This window comes from Apodemus sylvaticus, chromosome 22, assembly GCF_947179515.1.
Source record: "Apodemus sylvaticus chromosome 22, mApoSyl1.1, whole genome shotgun sequence".
In the NCBI taxonomy this organism is placed as follows: domain Eukaryota; kingdom Metazoa; phylum Chordata; class Mammalia; order Rodentia; family Muridae; genus Apodemus; species Apodemus sylvaticus.
Window position 1 is genome coordinate 58,897,539 of NC_067493.1, and position 11,973 is coordinate 58,909,511.

General features: G+C 44.7%; 1 protein-coding gene across 2 annotated transcripts; it reads left to right on the forward strand.

The window, feature by feature from the left end:
- The first annotated feature begins 418 nt into the window (after positions 1-418).
- Positions 419-9,686, forward strand: Pgam5 (PGAM family member 5, mitochondrial serine/threonine protein phosphatase). 2 transcript variants are annotated; one of them, XM_052168285.1, is made up of 6 exons: positions 419-647; positions 3,276-3,454; positions 4,506-4,631; positions 4,714-4,802; positions 4,902-5,035; positions 8,423-9,686. In XM_052168285.1, exons 1-6 carry the CDS (start codon positions 460-462, stop codon positions 8,571-8,573), a joined length of 867 nt encoding a protein of 288 aa, XP_052024245.1. In that variant the 5' UTR covers positions 419-459; the 3' UTR covers positions 8,574-9,686. The 2 variants fall into 2 exon arrangements, with proteins under 2 accessions (XP_052024245.1, XP_052024246.1); XM_052168286.1 differs by having other exon boundaries at positions 4,905-5,035.
- Positions 9,687-11,973: the final 2,287 nt, after the last annotated feature.

Consider the following 11,973-nt stretch of genomic DNA (forward strand, 5'->3'; position numbering starts at 1 on the left):
CGGTTGGACTCCTTTCCTACACAGAAGGGCCTGGTCAGTTGATCAATAACATCTAGGGCAATCAAACTGGCACGATGGTAGGTGCCAGGGAATAGGGTTAGGGAATGGAGAGTTGATAGCTGAATACAGAAGGTTTTTAGGGGAAAAAAATGGAAAGAATTCTGGAGGTGAAAGTTGAGAGTATGCATACATTTAAGGATTACAAAAGAAAACACAAAAACATTAGATCTAGAGCAAGAGCCAAACCTGAGGTTTTTCAGTTCATATAAACCTAGTGCCTGATTTCGACACACTGGGGACTCACACTCACTGAAAGGCTGGCGTCCGCGCCTGCTACCCTGAGACCACCAGCAGGTGGCACCCCGGCCGCGTTTCCTGCTTTGTCTCGGGAACCGGGTGGAACTTCGACCAGCCGGAAGCGGAAGCTTGTATCTGTCGTCGGGTCGCACGGCTTGCGGCATGGCTTTCCGGCAGGCGCTTCAGCTGGCGGCCTGTGGTCTGGCCGGTGGCTCGGCTGCTGTTCTCTTCTCGGCGGTAGCGGTAGGGAAGCCGCGAGGTGGCGGGGATGCAGACACGCGCGCGACCGAGCCCCCGGCCTGGACGGGAGCGCGCCCCGGGCACGGCGTCTGGGACTCCAACTGGGACAGGTGCGGGGACAGGGGCGAGAGGGTGGGGCTCAGGCCTGCTTCCATCCCGAGAGGGTGGGCCTCACATCCATCACGGTGCACGGTGTGGCGGACATCGGTTCCCTGAAGGGGACGGTGTGTACCCTAGTCTTGAGTGGCTCTTGAGTTTGCGTGAATCTGTGCGGCCGGCCCTTTGAGGGTCTCCGCACCAGGATGGCGCTTCTTCCGAGGGTCTTCCTGGACCATCCATCCCTCTGAGGGACCTATATCCGCCCGGATCCCATCCTCGAAGAGCCCTTGTTCAGAGACAGTCCACCCGAAGGCCTTAGTTCCAGGACCATTATCCTCTTTTGGCCTGAAATTCTAAAGGGTTACATTTTACTTATAGTCAGGGTCATATATATATATATATATATATATATATATATATATATATATATATATATATATATATATATATATATATATATATATACATACACATACATACATATATACACACACACACATACATACATACATACATACATACATACATATATATGGCCAGGTTTGCCCCACCAATTGTCCGGCTGCAGCCTGGGGGAAAATTGGGACTACAAGCATGCTATCTATTCCTTCAGAGGTCAGAGTACCTGCGCTTGAAGTAGAACCAAGGGTTGGGTTACCCATGGAAGCCGGGTATAGTGACATGTATAGTGGAATACAGCTTTAATCCCAGCACTGGGAGTCAGAGGCAAGGCAGATCTCTGAATTCTGCGCTATATATAAAAGCACCCTGTCTCAAAAAAAGGAAAATGAAATTACCTGATGTTAAATGTTTCATACTTGCTTGCCATGTCTGCATATGTGCATGGACCGGTACAGTGACTAGATCTTTGTTAGGTGGGGAAGGATGCGTGACAGATGGATAAACAAGTGCACGAAGGGACTAAAACGGGCATATCCACTTGGTTTCTTTCTGGTGTGCCTTCCTCTCTTGACAGTTGTCTCTAAATTTTGTCTGGTCCAACCCCACACATTTCTGTATCTGCAAGACTTTGGCTTGGACTAACACCCCAGGTTAGCCTGCTCAGATAATGCTTGAATTACCATCACATTCTCCAGACCTTCCTCTTCCACCATTGTTGTAATTTGGGCAGGTTCGATTTGTCCCCTTCCTGCCTCCTACATTTAATTAAGTAGCTTCAGTTTCTTCAGCTCCTACATCCAGTCCACTAACTATAGTTCTTAATATTGTAATAGTCACTACCCCACTGACTACTAAACATTTAAAGTGTGTTTAGTGTGACTTAGAAAAGAGTTCTGTTTTTATTTAATTTTAATTTAATTATAGTAATCCCTCTGAATGCTGGGGGGTTGGTTCCAGGATCTCTGAACATATCAAACTCTGTGGATGTTCAAGATAATGAACTATTTGCAAATAACCTAGACATCTAGCTTATCCTCCTGTATACTTTAAAACATTCCTAGATGATTTATCACACTCAATAAAATTGCTACCTAAGTAGTTGTTAAATTATATAGCTTGTAGTAAAAATCACATACAACAAGGTCTGTTTAGTTCAGATGCAGACTTTTGAGTATTTTGATGCTTGGTTGGTTGAATATTGAGTATGGAATCTTCAGCTACAAAAGACCTAAATATAGTTCGATTTGTTTATTTAAGCTGGCCTTTTGCAATCCTTCTGCCTCAGCTTTCCATGTGTGAGGAGTGCAGACTTCTTCCAGGAGAAAATAGAGCCAAGCGCCCATGTCTAGTATTTTTAATTTACGTTAAGGATGTTGGTGCATGCTTGTACTCCTCGTACTTGGAAGGCTGAAGTAGGATTGCTGTGGTCAGCCTGAGCTACACTGAGACAGCCCCAGGACTACTGGAGTCATACACAGTACAGGGTTAGGCTCTGCTGCTGTGCAACTATCCATTCTCACACCTGTCCTCGACACTGCTTGCATATTTGGGGCATTACTGAGTTTCTCCTTTTTTTCTTCTCATGTGCATGTGTGTGAGATCATGTGTGTGGAGGCCTGTGTGAAAGCCCGAGGTAAATTCGGAAGTTCTTTTTTGGTTTTGTTTTTTGTTTTGCTCTTTTGAGACAGGGTTTCTCTGTATAGCCCTGGCTGTCCTGGAACTCCCTCTGTAGACCAGGTATGCCTCCCAAGTGCTGGGATCAAAGGTGTGCCCCACCACTTCCCGGCTGGAAATTCTTTCTTGATCATACTTCCAGATTATCGTTTAAGGCAGGGTCTCTCAGTCAAACCCAGTACTTACTAATATAAATAGTCTGACTAGCCAGCTTCTTCTGGAGATCTGTCTCCGAATTCTGAGACTGTAATTATAGGTGAGCCACTAAACTTACCCAGTATTTATGTGGCTTCTGAACTCCAATCGTCCTGCTTGTATAACAAGCACTTTAACCTCTGAGCCATCTCCCCAGCCCGTCTTCACCAGGAACATGAGCCGGAGGCTTCATGTTTATGTACCAGTCTGTATCACCCAGAGCAAGCCTGGCCCTTTCGGGAAGAGTGAGGTATGCTCCGTGAGGCCAGGCTCTCTGGGCTGGTGGGCTTGCCCTCCTGGCCTTTTCCCATGCACTGAAAGGTGTCTTGGACAAGAGGTCGTAAGACAGGACATACTTTCACAATTAGGCGAGAGCCACTGTCACTCATTAACCTGAAGAAAAGGAACGTGGAATCTGGAGAAGATGAACTGGCATCCAGGCTGGACCACTATAAGGCAAAGGCTACAAGGCACATATTCCTCATCCGGCATTCCCAGTACCACGTGGATGGCTCACTGGAGAAGGACCGCACCCTGACCCCATTAGGTATGATTTATTTGTTGGTCTTGAAGTTAGGAGCTGAACTTGGGATCTAGGCCTTCTCTCTTCTCTTTCCTCTTCCCTCCCTCCTTCAGCATGGTGATGATGGGGACATCATTGTGTAGTCTGAATATCTGATTCCCCTGCCTTGCTTCCCAAGTAGGTGGGAATATGAATAAATGGCGCTGTGCCACTCCGTTTTAAACAGTTTCTTGGTAGGTGGCATATTTCCCATTTGTATCCATATTCAAACGTTGGATGGTCATGTCTCCAGGATTCTTCTCTAGCAGATTGTTTCTCCAACCTGAGGAGTTGTTCTGTGCTTTTGACACCTGGGCATAAGCAGGATATCAGGTCTCCATGTGGTGATGCAGATTACTATATCTAGCAAAAAATGATTTTCAAAACAAAAGGAAAATGCTTTCTTAGAATGTTTTTATATATGCTGAAGTACATATAAGGAAGAAGCATTTACTATCACTGTCTCCTTGTGACCCCTGAGAATCAATTTGTAGTTTGTGTGTTTTGTTTTATGAAGCAGGCCTTGAACTCATGGCAACTCTCAATGCTTCAGCCTTCCTGAGTGTTGGGATTATAAGTCTGTACCACCAAGCCCAGTTCAGTTTTCATGTTTTTCTTCATGTTGTTATGTTGCATCTATTGTCATGAGGCAGTGGGCTACCATGATGCTGAAACTTAATTTTTGTTCTCCCCTTATCAGTACTGGGAATTGAACCCAGGGTTTTACATGTTAGGCGATTCTATCAGTGGGCTATATTATATTCCCAAATGGAACTCGATTTTGAACATAGTTGAATAAAAATAGGAATAGCAAAGGAATATTCCACTGCTGTCGAGTTCACTCAGGTTGCTAATTGAAACTGGTGTATTTTCTCTTGGGGTTGAGGACAACTGACTGTTTCTTTGCTCCCTGAGGCCCTGCCCCTAGTTAAGCCTATGAGGTTAACATCTTCAGTGGTGCTTGATGGCACCTCACTCTTTTTGCAGTAAGTGGAAGATCCTGGTTTATGATATTCACAGGTGTTTTTCCTTCAAGGTCGGGAACAGGCTGAACTCACAGGGCTTCGACTCGCAAGCCTGGGATTAAAGTTTAATAAAATTGTCCATTCCTCTATGACCCGTGCAGTAGAGACCACAGACATCATCAGTAAGCACCTGCCAGGTGAGTGCTGGTTGTCTCCTGTGCTGAGTGTGTAGATTCACTCTTGGGATACAGTGCTGAACAGGGGCCTGCTTCCTCCCAGGTGTCTGCAGGGTCAGCACAGACTTGCTACGGGAAGGTGCCCCCATTGAACCGGATCCACCCGTCTCTCATTGGAAACCAGAGGCCGTGGTAAAACTGCCATTCCTTGTGCCACTGGATTAGGGCAGGGCCTGTCCTTACCTTACCCTTGTCTGCTTCCTCACTGACAACTCCTGTCTCTGCTCCTAGCAGTATTATGAAGACGGAGCCCGGATTGAGGCTGCCTTCAGGAACTACATCCACAGAGCTGATGCCAAGCAGGAGGAGGACAGCTATGAGATCTTCATATGCCATGCCAATGTCATCCGCTATATTGTTTGTAGGTAAGTGTACTGACAGCCACCATCCGTCCTGGCCTTGTGCTTCCTCAGCCTAGGCACTACCTCAGTATGACTCAGAGGGGAGTACTGGTGAAGCCTGATCAACTGTCTGTAGAATACCTTTGTTTTGCATTCCTCTGCTCTGTCAGTAAAAAGCCCCCAGTGAATCTGGCCATGACCGTGTATGATTAAGGAGCCGTGTTCTGGCCTCCACTACCTTATGAAAATGGTGAATGTCTTAAGTCTTTTCCAGACAGGGTTTCTCTGTGTAGCCCTGGCTGTCCTAGAACTTATACTGGCTTTGAATTCAGAGATCCAAATGCCTGCCAAGTGCTGGGATTAAAAGTTATGCCATCACCCCCTGGCCTGTTTTTTGCATACTTGTTCCAGTTGCCTGTCATTAGATGGTGCCGGTAGCAGTCAACTTGGACTTGCTCTGAGATTTTGTTTCCTTCATTCTGTTGGTATCAGAATTTATATAAGCATCTTTCTCCATGTTTGTGTGTTTGTGAATAGTTTGGGCACCTTGGGGGTTGTGATTCTTTTTTTGTTTGTTTGTTTGGTTGGTTGGTTTTTCGAGACTGGGTTTCTCTGTACAGCCCTGGATCTCACTCTGTATACCAGGCTGGCCTTGAACTCAGAAATCTGCCTGCCTCTGCCTCCCAAGTGCTGGGATTAAAGGCGTGTGCCACCACTGCCTGGTTGTGATTCTTTTCTGCTAGTCCTGAAAATTGGGCCTGTTTATCTTATGACCTGTGGTTGTTGATTTGCCACTCAGCCTACTTTGTGTTTGGATTTTCTTTCTATACAACATTCCAGGCTCATGCTGTTTCCCTGCATATTTTTGTTTTAGCCACTTTTCCATGGGTGACATCATAGCCTGCTACCTATTTTTGGACTGTCACCAGTGGCATGATGGTGTGTTCTCATCACACCCGAACAGAAGCCCAGGGATGGCTAGGGGACCTCATGGTCAGTTAGGCAAGCATCAATCCCAAGAAATGACAAGGTTGCTGGGGAGCTGGGAATCCTTACTGGGCTCTTGGAGCTCCGTTATCAGACTGAGGACTGGTAGTAGGAAGGAGGGTGATGTGGTAGACAAGTGCTTAGTTTATACTCTCCAATAAAATCAAGGGCTTCTAGGATGGTGATGTCCCAACTGCTTGTCAGGATCCACCCCATACATTCCTCTTAACAAGTGAACTATCCAGGAATGCCCTGTTTATTTTGCACCTCATTATTATAAATAGTCCCTGATAAGGGATGTTAATGATGACTATGCAGAAGGAATTAGTGTGGGAAGACTACTTAGGCTGTGAAGAAAGGCAGGTAGCTTTTAGTCCTGTTCAGGAGTGTGCATCCTCAGTTGTGAAGGGCAACACTAAGACTACATAGTCATCTTGGGCTGAAGCGTGGCTTAGTGATAAATAGCTTGTTTTGGCATGTTTAGGAACCTAGGTTTGATCCTCAACACCAAGGTGGAAAAGACTTTACTTTTTTCCCAGTAAAGTGGTGCACACCTTTGATCTCAGTACTTGGGAAGCAGAGCCAGGCAGAACTCTTTGAGTTCATGGCCAGCCTGGTCTACATAGTACCAGGACAGACAGGGCTAAACAGAGAACCCCATATGTGCCATAGAGTTTGTGTGGAAATCAAGGACAACTTTGTGGAGTCACTTCTTCCTTCTACCTTTATGTGGGTTCTAGGGCTTGACTTAAAGGTGCCAGGCTTGCACTGCAAGGGCCTTTACCCAAGTTGAACTCTCTCATGGGTCCACTTTATTGCTTAAATATGCCAGGTGTGGTGGAACACACCTTTAATCCCAGCATTTAGGAAGCAGAAGCAGGCAGATCTGAGTTCCAGGCTAACCAGGGTTGCATAGCGAGACCCTGTCTCAAAAGCAAAACAAAATAAAATATACTTTCTATAAAGTAACCCATGGGTGTGGTGGCATATACCTTAATCCTAGCACTTAGAAGGTGGGTGGGTTTCTGTTTGTTCTGGGCCAGCCTGTTCTATGTAGCAAGTTCAAGGTGAGTCGGGCTGCACAGTAGGACTCTGTCTCAAAATCAAACCTGTTTATAGAAATATCCGTGCAGCCCCTTGAGGATATAAAAGTTTTCTTTCTAAGCATCAGACCACAGCAGTGTACAGTGTCCATCTGACTGGACTGGAGATGTAGCTCCACTGGCAGAGTGCTTGCAAAGCAATACAAAGGCCAGGAGCCCAGTGTAGTGGTGCATGCTTATAGTCCCAGCACTTAAGATGTGGAGGGGGGCTGGAGAGATGGCACCAACTGATCTTCCAGAGATCCCGACTCCCAGCAACCACATGGTGGCTCACAACCATCTGTAATGGGATCTGATGCCCTCTTCTGGTGTGTCTGAAGACAGCTACAGTGTACTCATATACATAAAATAAATAAAAATACGTCTAAAAAAAGATGTGGAGGCAGGAGGCAGATATTTAGAGTCAGGTATAACTACATAGTGAGTTTGGGTCCAGCCTGAGCTACATAAAACCCATTTCTAAAAAAAATAAAAAGAAAAGAAAAAGGCAAAAAAAGTGTGTGTTCCCCCCTACACACACACAAATACTATGTCCCTTTTTCAGTATTAGCCAGGACCCATGACAGGGTTTTACAGTATTTAAATTTTAAAAGTAAACAACTAGTAGCAGGAAATGTCACGTGTTGGTAAATTAAGTTGAAGTTAAATGGCAGAAATGATAATAAACTGCTCAGCAGATATCTTAGAGGCCAGAAATAGAGGATGCCCTGGAGCAGGAGGTATGAGACTTTGTGAGCTGCCCAAGATAAGTGCTGGGAACTGAACTCCGCTCCTTTGTAAGAGCAGCGTGTCAATCCATCTCTCTAGTTCCTATACTTGTGCTCTTCAAAAGAGCATGGAAGCTGGGCTGTGTTGTCCAATGCCAGCCTGGTCTATGAAGTGAGTTCCAGGACAGCCAGTGTTACATAGAGAAACCCTGTCTTAAAAACACGAGAGAGCACAAGCTATGTGCAAGGAAATCCTTCAGGGGTCATGTATTATACTTCTGTCCCGGGAGACCAGCCACGTCTTGTCAGAAATATTTCTAGCACAAGTTTGGGTACTTTGTGTTACAGAGGAAAACATTAAATGTCTTGATATCACTAGCTCTGAGCACATTTCTACTTAGTTAAGCCCTTATCCCCACAGGTTGAATACCTTATTTAGAGCACTACTGAGACATGTCCCCCTGAGAATCTCTTCTCTGAAGATCTCCATTACTGGCCTACCTGAATCTATCTATTCCAAAAGGCTGTCAAGTTGCCTGAACCCAGCCTCTCCCTGAACAAAGCAGCTGTGTGTCAACCTGAACTTTCTGCTAACATTATTTTTCTCTCCCCAGAGCATTACAGTTTCCCCCAGAAGGTTGGCTCCGCTTGTCCCTCAACAACGGCAGTATCACCCACCTGGTAATCCGACCCAATGGTCGTGTTGCGCTCAGGACCCTTGGGGACACAGGGTTCATGCCCCCAGACAAGATTACTCGGTCCTGAGGCTGCCTGTAAGACTGCACCCTGACCTCTGCTGGTGGCTTGGCTATGGCCTTTCCTTGTCTTCCACAGCTGTGCTGTGGCTTCTTGTTGTCTCCAGAAGAGGATATCTCAAATGTCACATTTGGGTGCTTATTTCTGGCTTAGGCTGAAGAAGGCAACTTATGAATTATATGGCCTTTTTGAAAGCTTTCTACTTTACCATTACCACCAGCACAGTCCTATGCGGTGTGACAGGAACCTTCCTAGGCAGAAGGCAACCCTGTCATGGATATTGTATTGGCCTGGGTGTACTGTATCACGTGATTACAGTAGATCAACTGAGCAACCATAACCTCTGGCAGAGACATGTCAGGTAGTATAGTGGTTGTTTATAGGTGATTTTTTCATATACTGCAATCTAGGGACTTTGGTTGCTTATTTATCAAAGCTCTTCCTCATGTGGGTTCTTGCTTTGAAAACCAGCTTCTCAGCTGGCATCTGAATGAAGGACCAAGGGGCTGGCTTACTATAAGGTAGATAAAATTCTTGAAAGAAGTTGCACTGCAAAAGACTGTGGCCTATATAAGGCAAGTAGGTGACAGTTCTATAAGAGGTTCTTTGGAGGCAGAGATACAGCCCCCACTGACTGACCAGAGAGGGTGGCATATACTTGTAATTCTAGCCTTTGGGAGGCAGAAGCAGGATCATGAGTTTCTAGCCAGCCTGAGTTAGGTTGAAAGACCTAGAAAATTATCCCTGACTGACAGTTCCATCCTAGTTTGCTACTGGTTACCGTTAACCTTGGACTTGTAGGTTATTTAGAAATGATGTGTTTACTCCAGGTATTCTGATAACTTAAGAAAAAACTGGCTTTTGTTTATGTGGTTTTTGTTTTTTGAGACAGATCTTGCTCAGGCTAGCTTCAAACTTGAGGCCCTTCTCAGTCTTGTAAATGTTGGGATTGCAAGTATATACTACCTTACTTGCCCCCCTTTCAAGCCCCCCCAAAAAACCCAGTACAGTTTTTAATGACGTGGTTGTGAGCATCTTCTGTAATCAATGCAATGAATTGGAATATTTGATGTACCTCTCTGTCCTCTTTGGAAATAAGTATGTAATAAAATTTTACTTTTTTGTTGTTGTTTATTTGTTTTAAAGGAAAGAAAGTGGTGTTTAGAAACCTTTTCTCAGTGTCTTCTATCCCAGGCATCCTGCTTGGAGGACTACACCCCCCTACCCCCCTACCTCACCCCACCCCCACCCCCGCTGCAAGCTAGAAGGCACACTGCTTCTTGTCCAACAGTAGGCCTGTGAGAGGCATCCCTCGGAGTTGACTTTGGCTACCCATATGTTGTTTTCTAGAACTAGTTGAAGCAAGAATGGCAGGCTGCCAACTTCTCACCTGTCAAGACTCCTCACTTGTCAAGACTCCTCACCTGACCTGATGGAAAAGTAAAGCATTTCATAGGAGATAGTGACTTGCTCAGGGTTAGTGTACTAAGGGTATCCCCATGTCATACAAACTCCATAGCAGACCTTTAAGGACTGGCAACACACCATTGTTTTGATGTGAGGTGAGCTCCTTGTATGTGAAATGAGTTCTCTCTCTTGGGATGCTGATGACATCTGAAAGGCATAGTGATTGCTTGTAATAGCACTGATCCTGCAAGCTGACAATCTGACCCCTAGTCACTTCTGGCCCTCCAGATTCTATTTCTCCTTATCACCAGTCAAAATTCACACTGCAGAGTGATGGCTGAGAGTGATGTAAGAGATACTGAGCAGAGCTAAAGCAAGGCCTGCTGAAGTCATGCACACTTCTGGTCATGACACTAGTGATCTGATAGATTTCAAAAATGGCTCCTGAGTCAGACCTTGCTTGCAGGGCCATTAATATACACATTTGCTATGCCAAAATCTGTGGTCCAATAATTATCTTTTTTTTGGATTTGTTTCTGCCCCCTCCCCCCCCCCCCCCAGGGTTTCTCTGTGTAGCCCTGGCTGTCCTGGAACTCACTCTGTAGACCAGGCTGGCCTCCAACTCAGAAATCCACCTGCCTCTGCCTCCCAGAGTGCTGGGATTACAGGCGTGCACCACCACAGCCCGGCTCAATAATTATCTTTTAAAGATTTATTTTATATATGTGAATATACTGTCTCTGTCTTCAGACATACCAGAAGAGGGCATTGAATCTCATTGTGGATGGATGGTCGTGAGCCACCATGTACTTGCTGGAAATGGAATTCAGGACCTGGAAGAACAGTCAGTGCTCTTAATTGCTGAGCCATCTGTCCAGCCCAATCCAATAATTTTTAAATGTTCCTAGACTGGACCTTTCTTGCTAGGCTGTTGTGTTGATCTACACACAATGCTATGTCAAAATCTTATTATGACATACTCTGATTATGGTTTTTTTTTTTTAATGAAATACAATACAACCCCCAAAGTAACTATACTAATTGTTAGATTTGAAGCCAACCATGTAAAATTAGGTTTCTAGATTTTGTAAAGTTTTGACCAGACTAGAACATTTGGCTCAATTTAAGAGCTTAGTTAAGTTCTGGGTATAACTTAATTTCTTAAATATGAAACACCTGATAATTTTTAGTTTCCTTATGGTCTATACCTACACATGCTGTGAATACTTCGGCAAGAGTGAGTGACCACCAGCCCCATATTAGGGAGGGATCTGGCCAGTGTCTTAGAGGCCCAATGACATTGTGATAGAAAATGTTTTGTGGTGCTGGATATTGAAACCATATTCCTTGGTTTAAGACTTCTGAAACACTGGTAACAATATTGTTAAGTCTTGCCAAAACAAAAGTTTCAAGTATTTTGAGGGACTCTGTGGTAAGAATGGTATGCCACTAAGTGGCACTAATTCTAAGTCAGAAAATGACTAGATCAACAAGTGTGTGCCAACTGCCCAGCAAGCAAGGCCCAACTCAGGAAGACAAAATCCTAACCATTCATTTCCCCCAAAAGCAGAAAAGATCAACTGTTAAATAGCATCTGGAGTTGGTTCCTGCCAAGTGCTGCAAGCATTTACTTTCAATCTTGCATCCTGCTTTTAAAATGCAGGGTGTGTGTGGTAGTGGTGTGTCTCTGTTATAAGTTAATCCATACCTCGCCTATCACAACCCTACCACACATTGAAAATTAATGGTTGTTTCTAAGTCTTACACTGCCACATAATCAAATGTTATCAACTGTGCTAGAATAAACCTAAACCCGGCAAGTAAACTGTCCAGTTCAAGGCCAATGTGGCAACATAGTAAGATCATCTTCCAGACATGTGACACTCAATGTACTTTTTAATGAAAATATTGCTTAAAGTTTTACTAAGGGGATTCTGTCCAGATAATTAAGGAATCATTTCCTATACAACACTTTGAGAAACATGAATTAAACAATGTTTAT